Genomic DNA, 13,491 nt, shown 5'->3' with positions numbered 1-13,491 from the left:
ACGGAATTAGTCTGGTGTCAGGTTTCACATATAATAATCAGGGGAGTGTGGTCTAGGGTAGGACAGAGGACCAGCCTTCAAGTAGTGCCAGACCCTTCTGAGGTCCTGCCTTGACTGATACATCTGCTGCTGACCAGAAGCGCTGGGTGGGTGATTTATTTTCTCAGCTATCAAGGATGAAGATTTCTTTAGAAATTTATATTTACACTGGAAATTTTCTGATGATCAAAGAGATTGAATCTGCATATTTGGAAGTGTGTGTATGTGTGTGTTACAGGTGGTATTTCTGTCTGTCTATGTGTGTGTCATTATATGTGTGCATGTTACAGAGAGAGAGATGCCTGATGCTTTACCCCCGACGGAGCTAGCAACTCTGAAAAGTCCTTCTCTAACTCCACAAAAAATAAAATATGAATTTTACTACCCTTTTCTATTTGGCTGGTTTTATATGAATTGAGTCCTCTTTTTAATTTGGCAGATTCTTTTCTATTTGGCTGGTTTGGGTTTTACAATAAAGAAGCAACCATCCCTCCTCAGAGCCCCACATTGAAGCAAAAGTGCTTCCTATGCAAAAGATGAAGCAACAGGTACCTCTTGCATTCGCCATCGGAAATGATGCAGTTGGCATATTTCACATGAAATACGTCTTGTATGAAATATGAAAATAATGGATTTGCTGTCCTTCCTTTAGGAACAGAGTGTCACATAGAGGAGAAATGACAAACAAGAGCCTAGTGACAACGTTTATCCTAGCCGGCCTTCCCCACCCACCACAGCTGGACACACTCCTCTTTGCAACCTTCCTGCTGATTTACGTCCTCTCTGTGCTGGGGAACCTCCTCATCCTGCTGGTGATCACGGTGGACCCCCACCTCCACACCCCCATGTACTTCTTCCTGACCAACCTGTCCTTCATCGACATGTGGTTCTCCACGGTCACTGTGCCCAAAGTGCTGATGAGCCTGGTGTCCCCCGCAGGCGGGGCTCTCTCCTTTCACAGCTGCGTGGCCCAGCTCTACTCCTTCCACTTCCTGGGCAGCACCGAGTGTTTCCTCTACACGGTCATGTCCTATGACCGCTACCTGGCCATCAGCCACCCGCTCAGGTACTCTGGCCTGATGAGGGGGAGAACCTGTGCCCTCTTGGCCACAACCACGTGGCTCAGTGGCGCTCTGCACTCTGCTGTCCAGACCACACTGACCTTCCGTCTGCCCTACTGTGGACCCAGCCGGATCCAGCACTACTTCTGTGATGCACCCCCCATCCTCAAACTGGCCTGTGCGGACACTTCTGCAGTTGAGATGGTGATCTTTGTCAACATTGGGGTGGTGGCCTTGGGCTGCCTTCTCCTGATCGTGCTGTCCTATGTGTCTATCGTCTGTTCCATCCTGAAGATCCGCACCTCAGAGGGCAGACATAGAGCCTTTCAGACCTGTGCCTCCCACTGCATTGTGGTCCTTTGCTTCTTTGGCCCTGGTGTTTTCATTTACCTGAGGCCGGGCTCCAAGGCTGCTGTGGACGGGGTTGTGGCCGTGTTCTACACTGTGCTGACACCCCTTCTGAACCCCGTGGTATACACCCTGAGGAACAAGGAAGTGAAGAAAGCTCTGCTCAAGCTGAACAGTCAGTCAGTATCTACTCAAAGTAAATAACCAAGAAAAGTCAGTATTGCTTGCCTCTATTTTATTTATAATTAAACACCAACATGAACGTTATGCTTATAAGAAATATTTCTATTATTTTAATGAGAATTTAATGGAATTTTAGTTTTTCTCCCTGTGCAGTGCTTCTCAGAATTCCAGCTTAAGCTGCTATTTAATAGTGATAATTCAAGAGGAAAGATAGTGCCTAATTCTTTTTCTTCTTACTGTTCTACCAAATAAATCTTCAGAAAAAGTAGTTTACTTCTATCTCCTGTAAAAATATTTTCCAGAAATGCATTTTGTTTTAATATGTCTATATTTTGTTTTGTGTAATTTAAATTAAAGCTTTATAAAAAGTTTCTGTACATTTTAAACTTTCTATATTGAAAAAATTATTTATAATATTCAAATCCATCACATAATAGATTATCCATATGATGAAATTTTTACATTAGAAAATATAAGACCAAAAATACTTTTTGTTTTTGTCTTTTTGTCTTTTCTAGGGCTGCTCCGTGGCATATGGAGGTTCCCAGGCTAGGGGTCTAATTGGAGCTGTAGCCACCAGCCTACGACAAGCCACAGCAATGTGGTATCCAAGCCAGGTCTGTGACCTACACCACAGCTCATGGCAACGCTGGATCCTTAACCCACTGAGCGAGGCCAGAGATTGAACCCACAACCTCATGGTTCCTAGTTGGATTTGTTAACAACTGAGCCATGTAGGGATCTGACAAGAAATACTTAATTCTCAAAAAGAAAGGATTTATTCACATTTATGAGCTAATGAAAACTATGTAATTCTTTATTTTTTTCACTTTGACCCCTAAGATTTTTGAAAGTGAAAGTTGTCTACTATGCACTCTATTCACTGTGCTGTATTGATTGCTGATAAACTATATCAATTTTATTTCTATAATTCGAGTTCCGGGTTTTTTACCTTAATGCAAAATTTCTGTTTTTAACAATCTTAAAAATTATTTCTGTAAGTAAACAGGGGGCAAATACTAAAGATATAAACATAAGCAAATAACTTCAGATACAAAACTGTATCATCAGAAAATATCAAGAATATATCCTCATTTTAAGACATGCTACATGTATCCTGTTAGTGCAGTAAAGGTCCACACCTTCACACACCACGAGGAGAAAAGAAAAACTGGTGGGCAGCTGTTAGAACTAGAGGGAGTTTATCAGATTCCTCGGGCTTGCAGCAGCTGCCTTCCAGAGATGCTTTAGCCAGATATCACTTCTGAGCTAGCTTGCAATATCTTGCTCTAAATAAGCTACGAAGCTCTTCTGTAAAGAAAGTTATGCCAACTCTGAAAGCATGACCAAATAAACTATGGAACAGTGATCTATATAAGAGGTTAACTCCAATAAACCAGACTGATACAGACCATTATATAACCCTACTCATTGTGAATGCAAAGGAGAAAACTGAGGTTAAGTTAGACCAAAATCACCTATCCATTGGGTTCACTTGGATTCTTTGGAGCTCCTTGTAACCACATACTATTTATTTATTTAACTCACAAGAACACCAAATGTAAAGGAACATTTACTAAGTTTAAGGCACATTGGAAACAATAGATACATTAAAAGAAAAACGTTTCTGCATTCACAAAAGTCATTGTCTAGTAAGGGAGAAAAACCTATGTAGCATCAAACAAGGTACATTGTGACAAGTGTAATGGGTGTCCAGGAAGAGACTTATTATCTGTTGTGACTTGGAGATAAGTTGGAAAATTCAAAACACTATAATAATATGTATTAAGCCAAACGATGTTGAAAGTAATTTATATTTTTAATGAAGACACATAAGGTAAATATCAGTGTCCTTTTTTAATGGCCCTGAATCACTTTATTTTTTATTTTTTTAGGTTTTTATTTTTTCTCTTATAGATGTTGATTTACATTGTTCTATCAATTTCTACTGTACAGCAAAGTGCCTCAGTCACACATACATAAATGTATATACATATATATATACATATATATGTATATACATACACATAATATATATATATTCTTTTTCTCATATTATCCTCCATCAGGTTCCATCACAAGTGGCTAGATACAGTTCTCTGTGCTATACAGCAGGATCTCATTGCTTATCTACTCCAAATGCAATAGTTTGCATCTACTAACCCCAAACTCCCAGTCCATCTGGATCCATTCCCCTCCCCCTTGGCAACCACAAAGTCTGTAAATTTGTTTCTTTTCTGTAGAAAAGTGCATTTGTGCCATATATTAGATTCCAGATATAAGTGATATCATATGGTATTTGTCTTTTTCTTTCTGGCATACTTCACATAGTATGAGAGTCTCTGTCTCCATTCATGTTACTGAAAATGGCTTATTTTGTTCTTTTTTTATAGCTGAGTAGTATTCAGTTGTGTATATATACCACAGCTTCTTAATCCATTCATCTGTCACTGGACATTTAGGTTGTTTCCATGTCTTGGCTATTGTGAATAGTGCTGCAAAGAACACAGGGGTCCATGTATCTCTTTCAATGAAAGTTTTCTCTGGATATATGCCCTGGCATGGGATTGCTGGATCATATGGTGGTTGAATATGGAGTTTTCTGAGGTACCTCCATACTGTTTTCCATAGTGGTTATACCCATTTACATTCCCACCAACAGCAAAGCAGGGTTCCCTCTCCTCCACACCCTCTCCAGCATTTGTTATTTGCTGACGTGTTAATGATGCCCATTCTGATTGGTGTGATGAGGTGGTACCTCATAGTGGCTTGGATTTGCATTTCCCTAACAATTTTTCATTGAAGTTTTTATTGAAAACATTATCACATCATACAAAATTGGAAGAAGTAATAGAGAGATATCTCTTGTGTACGCTTGCCCAGTTTGCCCCAATGTTAACACTTTGCAAACTATACCATAATATCACCACCAAGATGCTGACATTGATATAATCCGCAGATCTTATTCTGATTTCCACAGTTTTGTTTGTGTGTGTGTGTGTGTGTGTGTGTGTGTTAAGTAGTACACAATTCTGACAATTGTAGGTTTGTGTATCCACCATCACGGTCAAGATATTGAACAGTTCCAAAACCATAAGGATCTCTCATATGATGATGTTTTAGCGGATATGAATATTGACCACTGAATAAAGCTATTGAATATTAGTATTTTAATTGTTAAAGGGTAAGAGAAAACAACTTTGAGGGTTTTTCTTTTGGTTACAACTTTTGCGTTCTCTTTTTTTCTCTTTTCTGCTGGAATTTATTCCTTCAATATATAAATATGTATTTGGTGGCTCTTGTGTGTTACGTACTATGAGTACAAATATTAAATAGACATAGACCTCAGGGAGCTTATAGTCCCAATTATAAAGAAAGCATAGGAGTAAACACTCAGAAGAAAGAAGAGGAATGATCTTTGTGACCCTGCGTTAGCAAAGATTTCTTAAATGTGACATCAGGGGAGTTCCCGTCGTGGCGCAGTGGTTAACGAATCCGACTAGGAACCATGAGGTTGCGGGTTCGGTCCCTGCGCTTGCTCAGTGGGTTAACGATCCGGCGTTGCTGTGAGCTGTGGTGTAGGTTGCAGACGCGGCTCGGATCCCGCATTGCTGTGGCTCTGGCGTAGGCCGGTGGCTGCAGCTCTGATTGGACCCCTAGCCTGGGAACCTCCATATGCCGCGGGAGCGGCCCAAGAAATAGCAACAACAACAACAACAAAAAGACAAAAGACAAAAAAAAAAAAGTGACATCAAAGAAAAATCCATGAAAAGAACAAACTGGTAAATTGAACTTCATCCAAATTATGTGCCCTTCAGAAAAACCAGTCAATTGAAAAGATAAGAGGCACAGGTGAGAACATGGTGGAACTGGAAGTCTCATGCACTGCTGGTAGGTACTTACAATGTTAAAATGGTGTTGAAAAAACTTGGCAGTCTCCTATAAAGTTAAACATACATCTACCATAGGATCTGGCCATTCCACTTCTAGGTATTTAACCAAGGGAAATTAAAGCCAGTGTCCATGCAAACACTTCCACCTGAATGCTCTTAGCAGATTTGTAATAGCCCAAATCCAGAAACAACCTGAGTGGAGAAACAACCTACTTGCCATCCATAATTAAGTGAATTGTTAAACAAATTTGTTCTATTTACACAGTGGAATACTACTCTACAATATAAGGAAATGAGCCACCAATCCAGAAAATGTGGATGAATTTCAGAATAATTATGCTGAGTGAAAGAAAAGATACTAAAAAGAATATGTGATATATATGTTTCAATTTATATAAAATCCTAGAAAAGCAAAGCAATTTATAGATATAGAAAGCAGACTAGCTGATACATGGGAGAAAGGGGTTTTCAGATGGGTATGAGGAAAATTCTGGGGTGGATATGCTGGCTCTTAATTGTGGTGATGGATTTTCATGCATATACATGTATATACAAACACTTAATTTTAAACTTTAAGTATGGCAGTTATTATATATCAATTATACCTTAATTAAGTTGTTACAGAAGTGTAAAAAAAAAAAGCATAAGCTGTTCAAGAGAAGGAGTCAGCGAATTCCCGTTGCAGCTCAGCAAGTTTAGAACCCAACAATATCTTTGTTAGAGTGTAGGTTTGATCCCTGCCCTCTCTCAGTGGGTTAAGGATCCAGCATTCCCACAAGCTGTGGCTGGGATCTGGTGTTACCACGGTTGTGGTGTAGGCCTGCTGTTGCAGCTCCAATTCAAACTCTATCCTAGGAACTTCCATATGCTGCAGATGCAGCCATAAAAAAAAAAAAAAAAAAAAAAAAAAAAAAAAGAAAGAAAGAAAGGGGTCAGAAAAACTAGATTAATCATAAAGGAACAAACTTGAATACAGTACTAGGAAAAAGATTCTTGTCTTCTCAGGGCCACAGCCACAGCATATGGAGGTTTCCATGCTAGGGGTTGAATCAGAGCTCTAGATGCTGGCCTATGCCACAGCAACACAGGATCTGATCCGCATCTGCAACCTACACCACTGCTCATGGCAACGCCAGATCCTTAACCCACTGAGCAAGGCCAGGGATTGAACCTGCGTCCTCTTGGATGCCAGTGAGATTTTTTTCCGCTGAGTCACAATGGGTTCTCTGGAAGAAGGATTTTTATCTTCCAAAATTGGGGGAATTAAATAAATATAGCAGATGTAACTGTCATATGATAGCATTTATATTTAGAGATGTAATTAGTAGCAATATGGAAGACAGATTGGAGGAAAGTAAGCTTGAGGGCAGAAAGATCAACTAAAGAGCTCTTTCAACTGCAAATTAGAAAAAACAAAAAACAAAACCAAAAACCATGAAAATCCAGGTTCAGGCTGTAGCAGTATCAATAGAGAGTGGTGTATTGGATGGCAAGTAGCCAATTGTGTGAGAAGGTAAATTTGGTGGAAAAGTTTAATACACTTTGGTAGATGTGATAAAACTCAACAAAGCAGAGAAAGTAATAAGGGTAAGTTCTTTGGGTAGAAAGAAGCATCTAACGCTGGGAACGCTGGTCTTAAGTACCTGTGAAAGTTTCAGGTAAATCATCTGGTTGTCAGAGCAGCTTAAGAGACAAGGCAATTAGGAGTTCCTAACGTGGTGCAGCGGAAATGAATCCAACTGGAAACCATGAGGTTGCAAGTTCGATTCCCAGACTCGCTCAGAGGGTTAAGGATCTGGCGTTGCTGTGGCTGTGGTGTAGGCTGGCAGCTGTAGCTCTGATTAGACCCCTAGCCTGGGAACCTCCATATGCCACAGGTGAGGCCCTAGAAAAGACAAAAAGACCAAAAAAAAAAAAGTTTACTCTTTGGAGTTCCCGTCATGGCTCGGTGGTTAACGAATCCAACTAGGAACCATGAGGTTGCAGGTTCCATCCCTGGCCTTGCTCAGTGGGTTTAGGATCCGGCATTGCCGTGAGCTGTGGTGGAGGTCGAAGAGGCAGCTCGGATCTGGCGTTGCTGTGGCTCTGGCGTAGGACAGTGGCTAGATTAGATTAGACCCCTAGCCTGGGAACCTCCATATGCCATGGGAAGCAGCCCTAGAAAAGGCAAAAATTCAAAAAAAAAAAAAAAAAAAAAAAAAAAAGAGAGAGAGAGAGAGAGAGAGAGACAAGGCAGGTAAAGCCTACAAAGTTAAATACACAGAAGGACTGGTCACAATAGTCTTTGGTTTGTGCTGGCTATTAAATACCCATTTCCTAAACATGGAGAAGGAAACTTCTGAAGACATTTAGGAAATGGATGGCCATCAGTAAAGAGTAACCACTACCCTTCCTACCTTTCCAAAGTAAGCCTAGGAAAGAGAGTCTTTGGGAGAGTTATACAAACCTGTTACTGTACCTCGCATAATTATTTCTCACCGGATTTTAAAGAATCTTTATAGAGGTTTTAAATCTAAACAGCTCCAGAGATGGTACTTATAAAAGCAGCTACTTCTTGATGGCATGCTCTTTGGAGATACAAGGGATTCAAGGGCCGAAACAGTTGCTCTTCTAATTCCTTCATGCTACTGAACTATTCCATCTCAGAGATTGCATATAAACATCCTCAACAGAATATCCAAAGCCATTAGAAGGAAATGAGCCCCACCAGTTTCTCATGGTAAAGAGCTAGAAACATTCTCCCTTTGACTCCAGTAGGATTAAAGAAAAAGTCACGATTGTAAAATATACCCAAAGCCTTCTCCATAACAAAGCCCGCTCTCTCTAGGGGAAAAGACTGCCAGAGCCTTATCCCAACCAGGAGAAATGCATTTCTCCCACTACAGGGTGTGACCCCTCTAGTCTTCCTGTCTTACCCAAAAGGGAAAAGTGTGGTCAACAGAGGTCAGAACTACAAGAAATTAATTTGGGAATGTGTAACTAAGAAAGGTAGTAGGGGGCTTAGGAGAGGGGGGTCTTGGAGAAACAATTCTGAAGGTCATGGTTTCAAAGACACAGGCCCACTAAAAAAGAGGAACACTGAATCAGAATATTATGGAATAGTTTCCCTCCCTCAAAGTTTACCCCTGCCCCCCCCAAAAACAGGGCTCAATTACGGTAATAGTTGGTTATAGATGAAAGAGTTGCAGGACACAGACTTTCTTTGAGGAAGAATACTTAAGGTTGTCCAAAGAAAATCCAGGACACTAGAGGAAGCTGGAGCCTCTGGCATCTATAGCCACTAGAATCAGTAGACACAATCCATTGACTAACCAGATTATCAGATTCTTACACTGAAAGCCTATTTTCTCAATTCCTACTTACCTGATACAACCAAGCTATCAACAAAAAATTACAAGGCACACTAAAAGGCAAGAAAAAAGTCCAAAAATATAAACTAATCATCAGAACTGTTCCCAGATATGATGCTGATGTTGGAATTATCAGATAAAGAATTTAAGACAACTATGATTAATGTGCTAATAGTTCATAATGGAAAAAGTTGACAACATGAAAGAACAAATGGATAATGTGTGCAGAGAGATGGAAACTAATATACAATCAAAAGGAGACACTAAAAATGAAAAAAAAAATGCTGCAGTGGGAGTTCTCTTTTTGGTTCAGTGGCTTAAGAACCCAATAGTGTTTGTGAGGATGCAGGTTCAATCCCTGGCCTTTCTCAGTGAGTTAAGGATCCAGCTTTGCCACCAAGCTGTGGCATAACTGCAGGTGTCATTGCACATAGGTCAAAGATCCAGTGATTCAACCCCAACCCAAGAATTTCCATATGTCGCAGGTGTGGGTATAAAATATTTTTTAAAATAAATAAATAAATAATTGTTTTAAATGTAATGGAAATGAAGAATGTTTTTATGAGTTCAACAAATCTTCAGTAAGTTTAAATCATGCCAGCGGGGAAGTGCCCATTGTGTCTCAGCATTAATGAGCCCAAGTAATATCCATGAGGATGTGGGGTTTGATCCCTGGCCTCGCTCAGTTGCTTAAAGAATCTGGCATTGCCATGAGCTGTGGTGTAGGTTGCAGATGAGGCTTGGATCCCGCATTGCTGTGGTATAGCCCAGCAACTGTAGCTCCAATTCTACCCTTAGCCTTCCATATGCTGCAGGTGTGGCCCTAGAAAGCAAATAAATAAAATTAATTAATAAAATTATTAAATTTTAAAAATTAAAAAATAAATAAATAAAACATTTTTTAAAAGTAAAGTCATGCCAGCTGGATAGAAGTAGAGTTTTAATGGTGAAGAATTCTTGTGGATGATCACTAACATCTTTGAACAGAAGAGAAAGTACATATAATCCTCTCATTGTGCCCTCAGTGCTGAGTAGAACTTAATATAGCCTCTGACAGTGATGTTTAATTAATATACAGCAGGCTGCTTATATATTATGGTATTGCTCTTCTGTGTTGATTTTTTAGAGATTTGCCCACCTATGAATGGCATGCTTCAGTAGCGATTTCAACTATTCAAAATCCCACATCATCAAACATTTGAATATACATCTAGTGGGCATCCTTAAGTGAAACACTGGAAAGTATCATATGTCTTATTCATTAATATATCATTCCAGGAGAGGGTGTGCCATTTATTTATTTATTTATTTATTTAGATCTTTTTAGGGCTGCACCTGCAGCATGTGGAAGTTCCCAAACTAGGGGTCAAATCGGATCTGCAGCTGTTAGCCTATACCACAGCCACAGCAATGCGGGCTCCGAACCAAGTCTGTGACCTACACCACAGCTCACAGCAATGCCAGATCCTTAACCCACTGAACAAGGATCCTAGTGGATCCTAGGACCCGCATCCTGATGGATCTTAGTAGGGTTCATTAACCGCTGAACCATGAAGGGAACTCCTGTATATGTAATTTTATTTATTTCCAGATGACAATTCACTCAACTGCCTAACCTCTGTTAGATGCTATGTGGTTTACCAAAGAACCTCATGTATACTTTATGTATGACATCCTAGAATTCACTTGTTTACTTATATGTTTCACTTTCTGATTCTCTAGTTCTGGGACACAAATACTGCCTTGACTTTCTGTATCTCCTGTGCCTTAAATATAATAGCCAATTAAAATTCCTGAAGGAATTACTACATTGAGTAATTAATGAGAAAGCAGGACTGAATTTATGAACAATTCATTCTAAAAGTTACCATGTTTATTCTGGATTTGAGCTAGATTCTTTCTATGTTAGCTATTTACTTCTTATAATTTAATGATTTACTTCTATAATTTAACATCCTTTTCAACTACTAGTTAACACATAAAATATAGCTTCAAGGCATCTGAGACAGCATGCTATTACAAACAAAAGTTTAAAATTTCAGGTCAACAGGGAATGATATCACAATAATGAGTCTCAGAGGACAAGTTCAGTACCTAGTGGCTGTTATTTCTAGGAGGGACACAAGAAAATACACCAAAATGTGGCAGATGTGTTAAAAGTTTTGCTCAGTTTTTATCATTACCTAAGTGGAATGCACACATCAACTGTGAATTTGTTTCTTCTTTTTTATTTTCTCCTTTTGAAAATAGAACTCTTAGAGCCTAATAATGACACAATGAAGCATTTACGAAATAGGTTTATCCTGGAGTTCCCTGGTGGCTCAGCAGGTTAAGAACCTGGCATTGTTACTGCTGTGGCTCGGGTTTGATCCCTAGCCTGGGAACTTTTGCATGCCCTGGCCACAGCCAAAAAACTAAATAAATAATAAGGTTATCCCAATTAATATTTGATAATGTAAAAGATTCGCTATTGAAGTATTAAAATTATCCATTATTCTTTTTTACTTTCTAGAGCTTTTTCACGGCTTCTTCCCTCCTTAATCTTTCTCTGTTTATCTCTTCTCTTATCCCTTTTCAATTGTATGAAGAAGCAATGTTTGAGAAAGAATTATGAGCAGACCCTCTGAGGTTCAGGATACATTTTAGGGCCAATCATATCATGTAAGAGACAAATGTTGAAGAAGAGAGGAAAAAAAATTTTCTTTTAGATACATGAAATTTTTTTGGCCATGCCCACAGCATGCAGAAGTTCCCAGTCCAGGGATCAAACCTGCACCAAGCAGCAACCCAAGCCACAGCAGTGACAATGCTGGATTCTTAACCCCATGCATCACAAGAGAACTCAGTATGAAATTTGAGGTGGTAATATTATCTCCTAATGAAAATGTCTAACAAACCAAAGTAATTAGGGCCTTGAACAAAGAAAGAAGGAAGAGCAAGGAGAGTAAGAGAAGACATCCGTTTAGGAATGTTATCTAATATTATGCATGTGGATCAGAGATTGGGCCCCCCAGAAAGTGAGTAAATATATTAGGAAATGATAAGCGTCTGTAGAAGAGAGAGCATTTTCAAGAAGTCAGATCAAGGTGGACTACTACAAGCCTTAGGCAATATTTTTCCTTGAGGAATTCACAACTTCATATGGAACACATAAATAAACAGTGTGATGAAGCATTGAGAACATAAATGGGGCAGAGGTAGAGTAGATAAGGTGCTTTTCACAGGATATGGGGGGGAAAGTAGTTTTTTTTTTAAATCTATATTTCATATATAAAATACACATTACTATACAAAATTCTGTACTTTGTTATTTCAGTGATTATTTATGTTTATTGATATTATTCTACTTTCCCCAAAGTCATAGGAGGTTCTGGAAATTCAGTGAATAGCAATGTAAGGTGGAATTTAACTCCAGGGGCTTTGGTGCCAGATATCTGGGATTAAGCCCCAACCACATTCCTTACTAACTGTGAATTTGAATAAGCAATCTAATCTTCCTCAGTTTTCTCATCTTATATAACAGCAGTACCTATTTCAAAGTGTTCTTGTAATGATTAACTTATGAAGTGTCTTGTATATCACAAACTCAGTAACATTTATGTTCTTGCCTCTGAATAATTTAGAATAATTTAACTTGGTATAATTTTAATGTTTCATGGATTTTATTATAGTCAAACTCCTTGATAACTAGTAAATATGGGAATATCAAACTTATTGAAATAGTTAATCAGAATAATTACATTGTCAAGAATGGAGTTAACCATGAGAGTAATTTATTATCAGTAACTTAAAACTATGTGCATAACATATTCAAAAATACTATGTTCAGGCATAGGGACTCACTGAAATTATTTGGAAAAAAAAAGAAAAAAAAAAACCATGATTCTATTAACCAGGTTTTCTTGCTGGTGGTCCCAAGTTTGAATTTTAAAACTTCAACCAAGAATTTACTGTGACTCAGTATAACTCAAAGCAGTGTTACCTCTGTTAAATCATTTAACCCTTCTAACAGTATGTGAGAAAAGGTCATTTACAGATGAGAAATTGAGATACAGAGCATAAAATTACTCCTAAACTTATCTGAGCCAATGTGTGCTTTTGTTTGTTTGCAGTTACAGCCTTTAATCCATCATATGTGGGTGTTCACTATTGTGAGCTATGTGGCTATGCATTAGGGGTTTTTTTTTAGGGTACTTTGTCTTTACCAAGCTTTACTTTTTAATTTGTAAAAGAATCATATTGAAATCCCATGATAACAGGGAAATGATTATCCTTTAATTTTTTACTTTCTAAATAGAAAACACTGTTGGCCCCAGCCCACAATGTAGGATGTCCCTGTCCCAGAGAAGGTTGTAGTTTGTTGAATCTGAATTTCCAAAACTAAAATGGTGAGAGAGTTATCTGGGTAACATGACCAGCCAATCCAGCTTAGAATGGTTGTGCTAAACATGGCCATCTGGGCGAGTAGCACAGAAATTCAAGGTCAGAATATGTGATGGAGACTAGAAGCACCTGATGATAACTTCTTCCTGATCACACTGACCAAACCTGAGAAACTGCAGGGCTCTCTGGAGGTGGCAACTGTTCCCAATCACTGAAAGGACCATGTCAGTGCAA

The 13,491-nt window shown here is 38.9% G+C and overlaps 1 protein-coding gene across 1 annotated transcript; it reads left to right on the top strand.

Annotated features, from left to right (window-relative positions):
• On the top strand, positions 707-1,652 carry LOC100518799 (olfactory receptor 10G7). Its single transcript, XM_021102683.1, has one exon. It carries the CDS (start codon positions 717-719, stop codon positions 1,650-1,652), a length of 936 nt encoding a protein of 311 aa, XP_020958342.1. The 5' UTR covers positions 707-716.

The sequence above is a fragment of the Sus scrofa genome, chromosome 9 (assembly GCF_000003025.6).
Source record: "Sus scrofa isolate TJ Tabasco breed Duroc chromosome 9, Sscrofa11.1, whole genome shotgun sequence".
Classification (NCBI taxonomy): domain Eukaryota; kingdom Metazoa; phylum Chordata; class Mammalia; order Artiodactyla; family Suidae; genus Sus; species Sus scrofa.
This window is presented reverse-complemented; position numbering and strand designations above follow the sequence as displayed.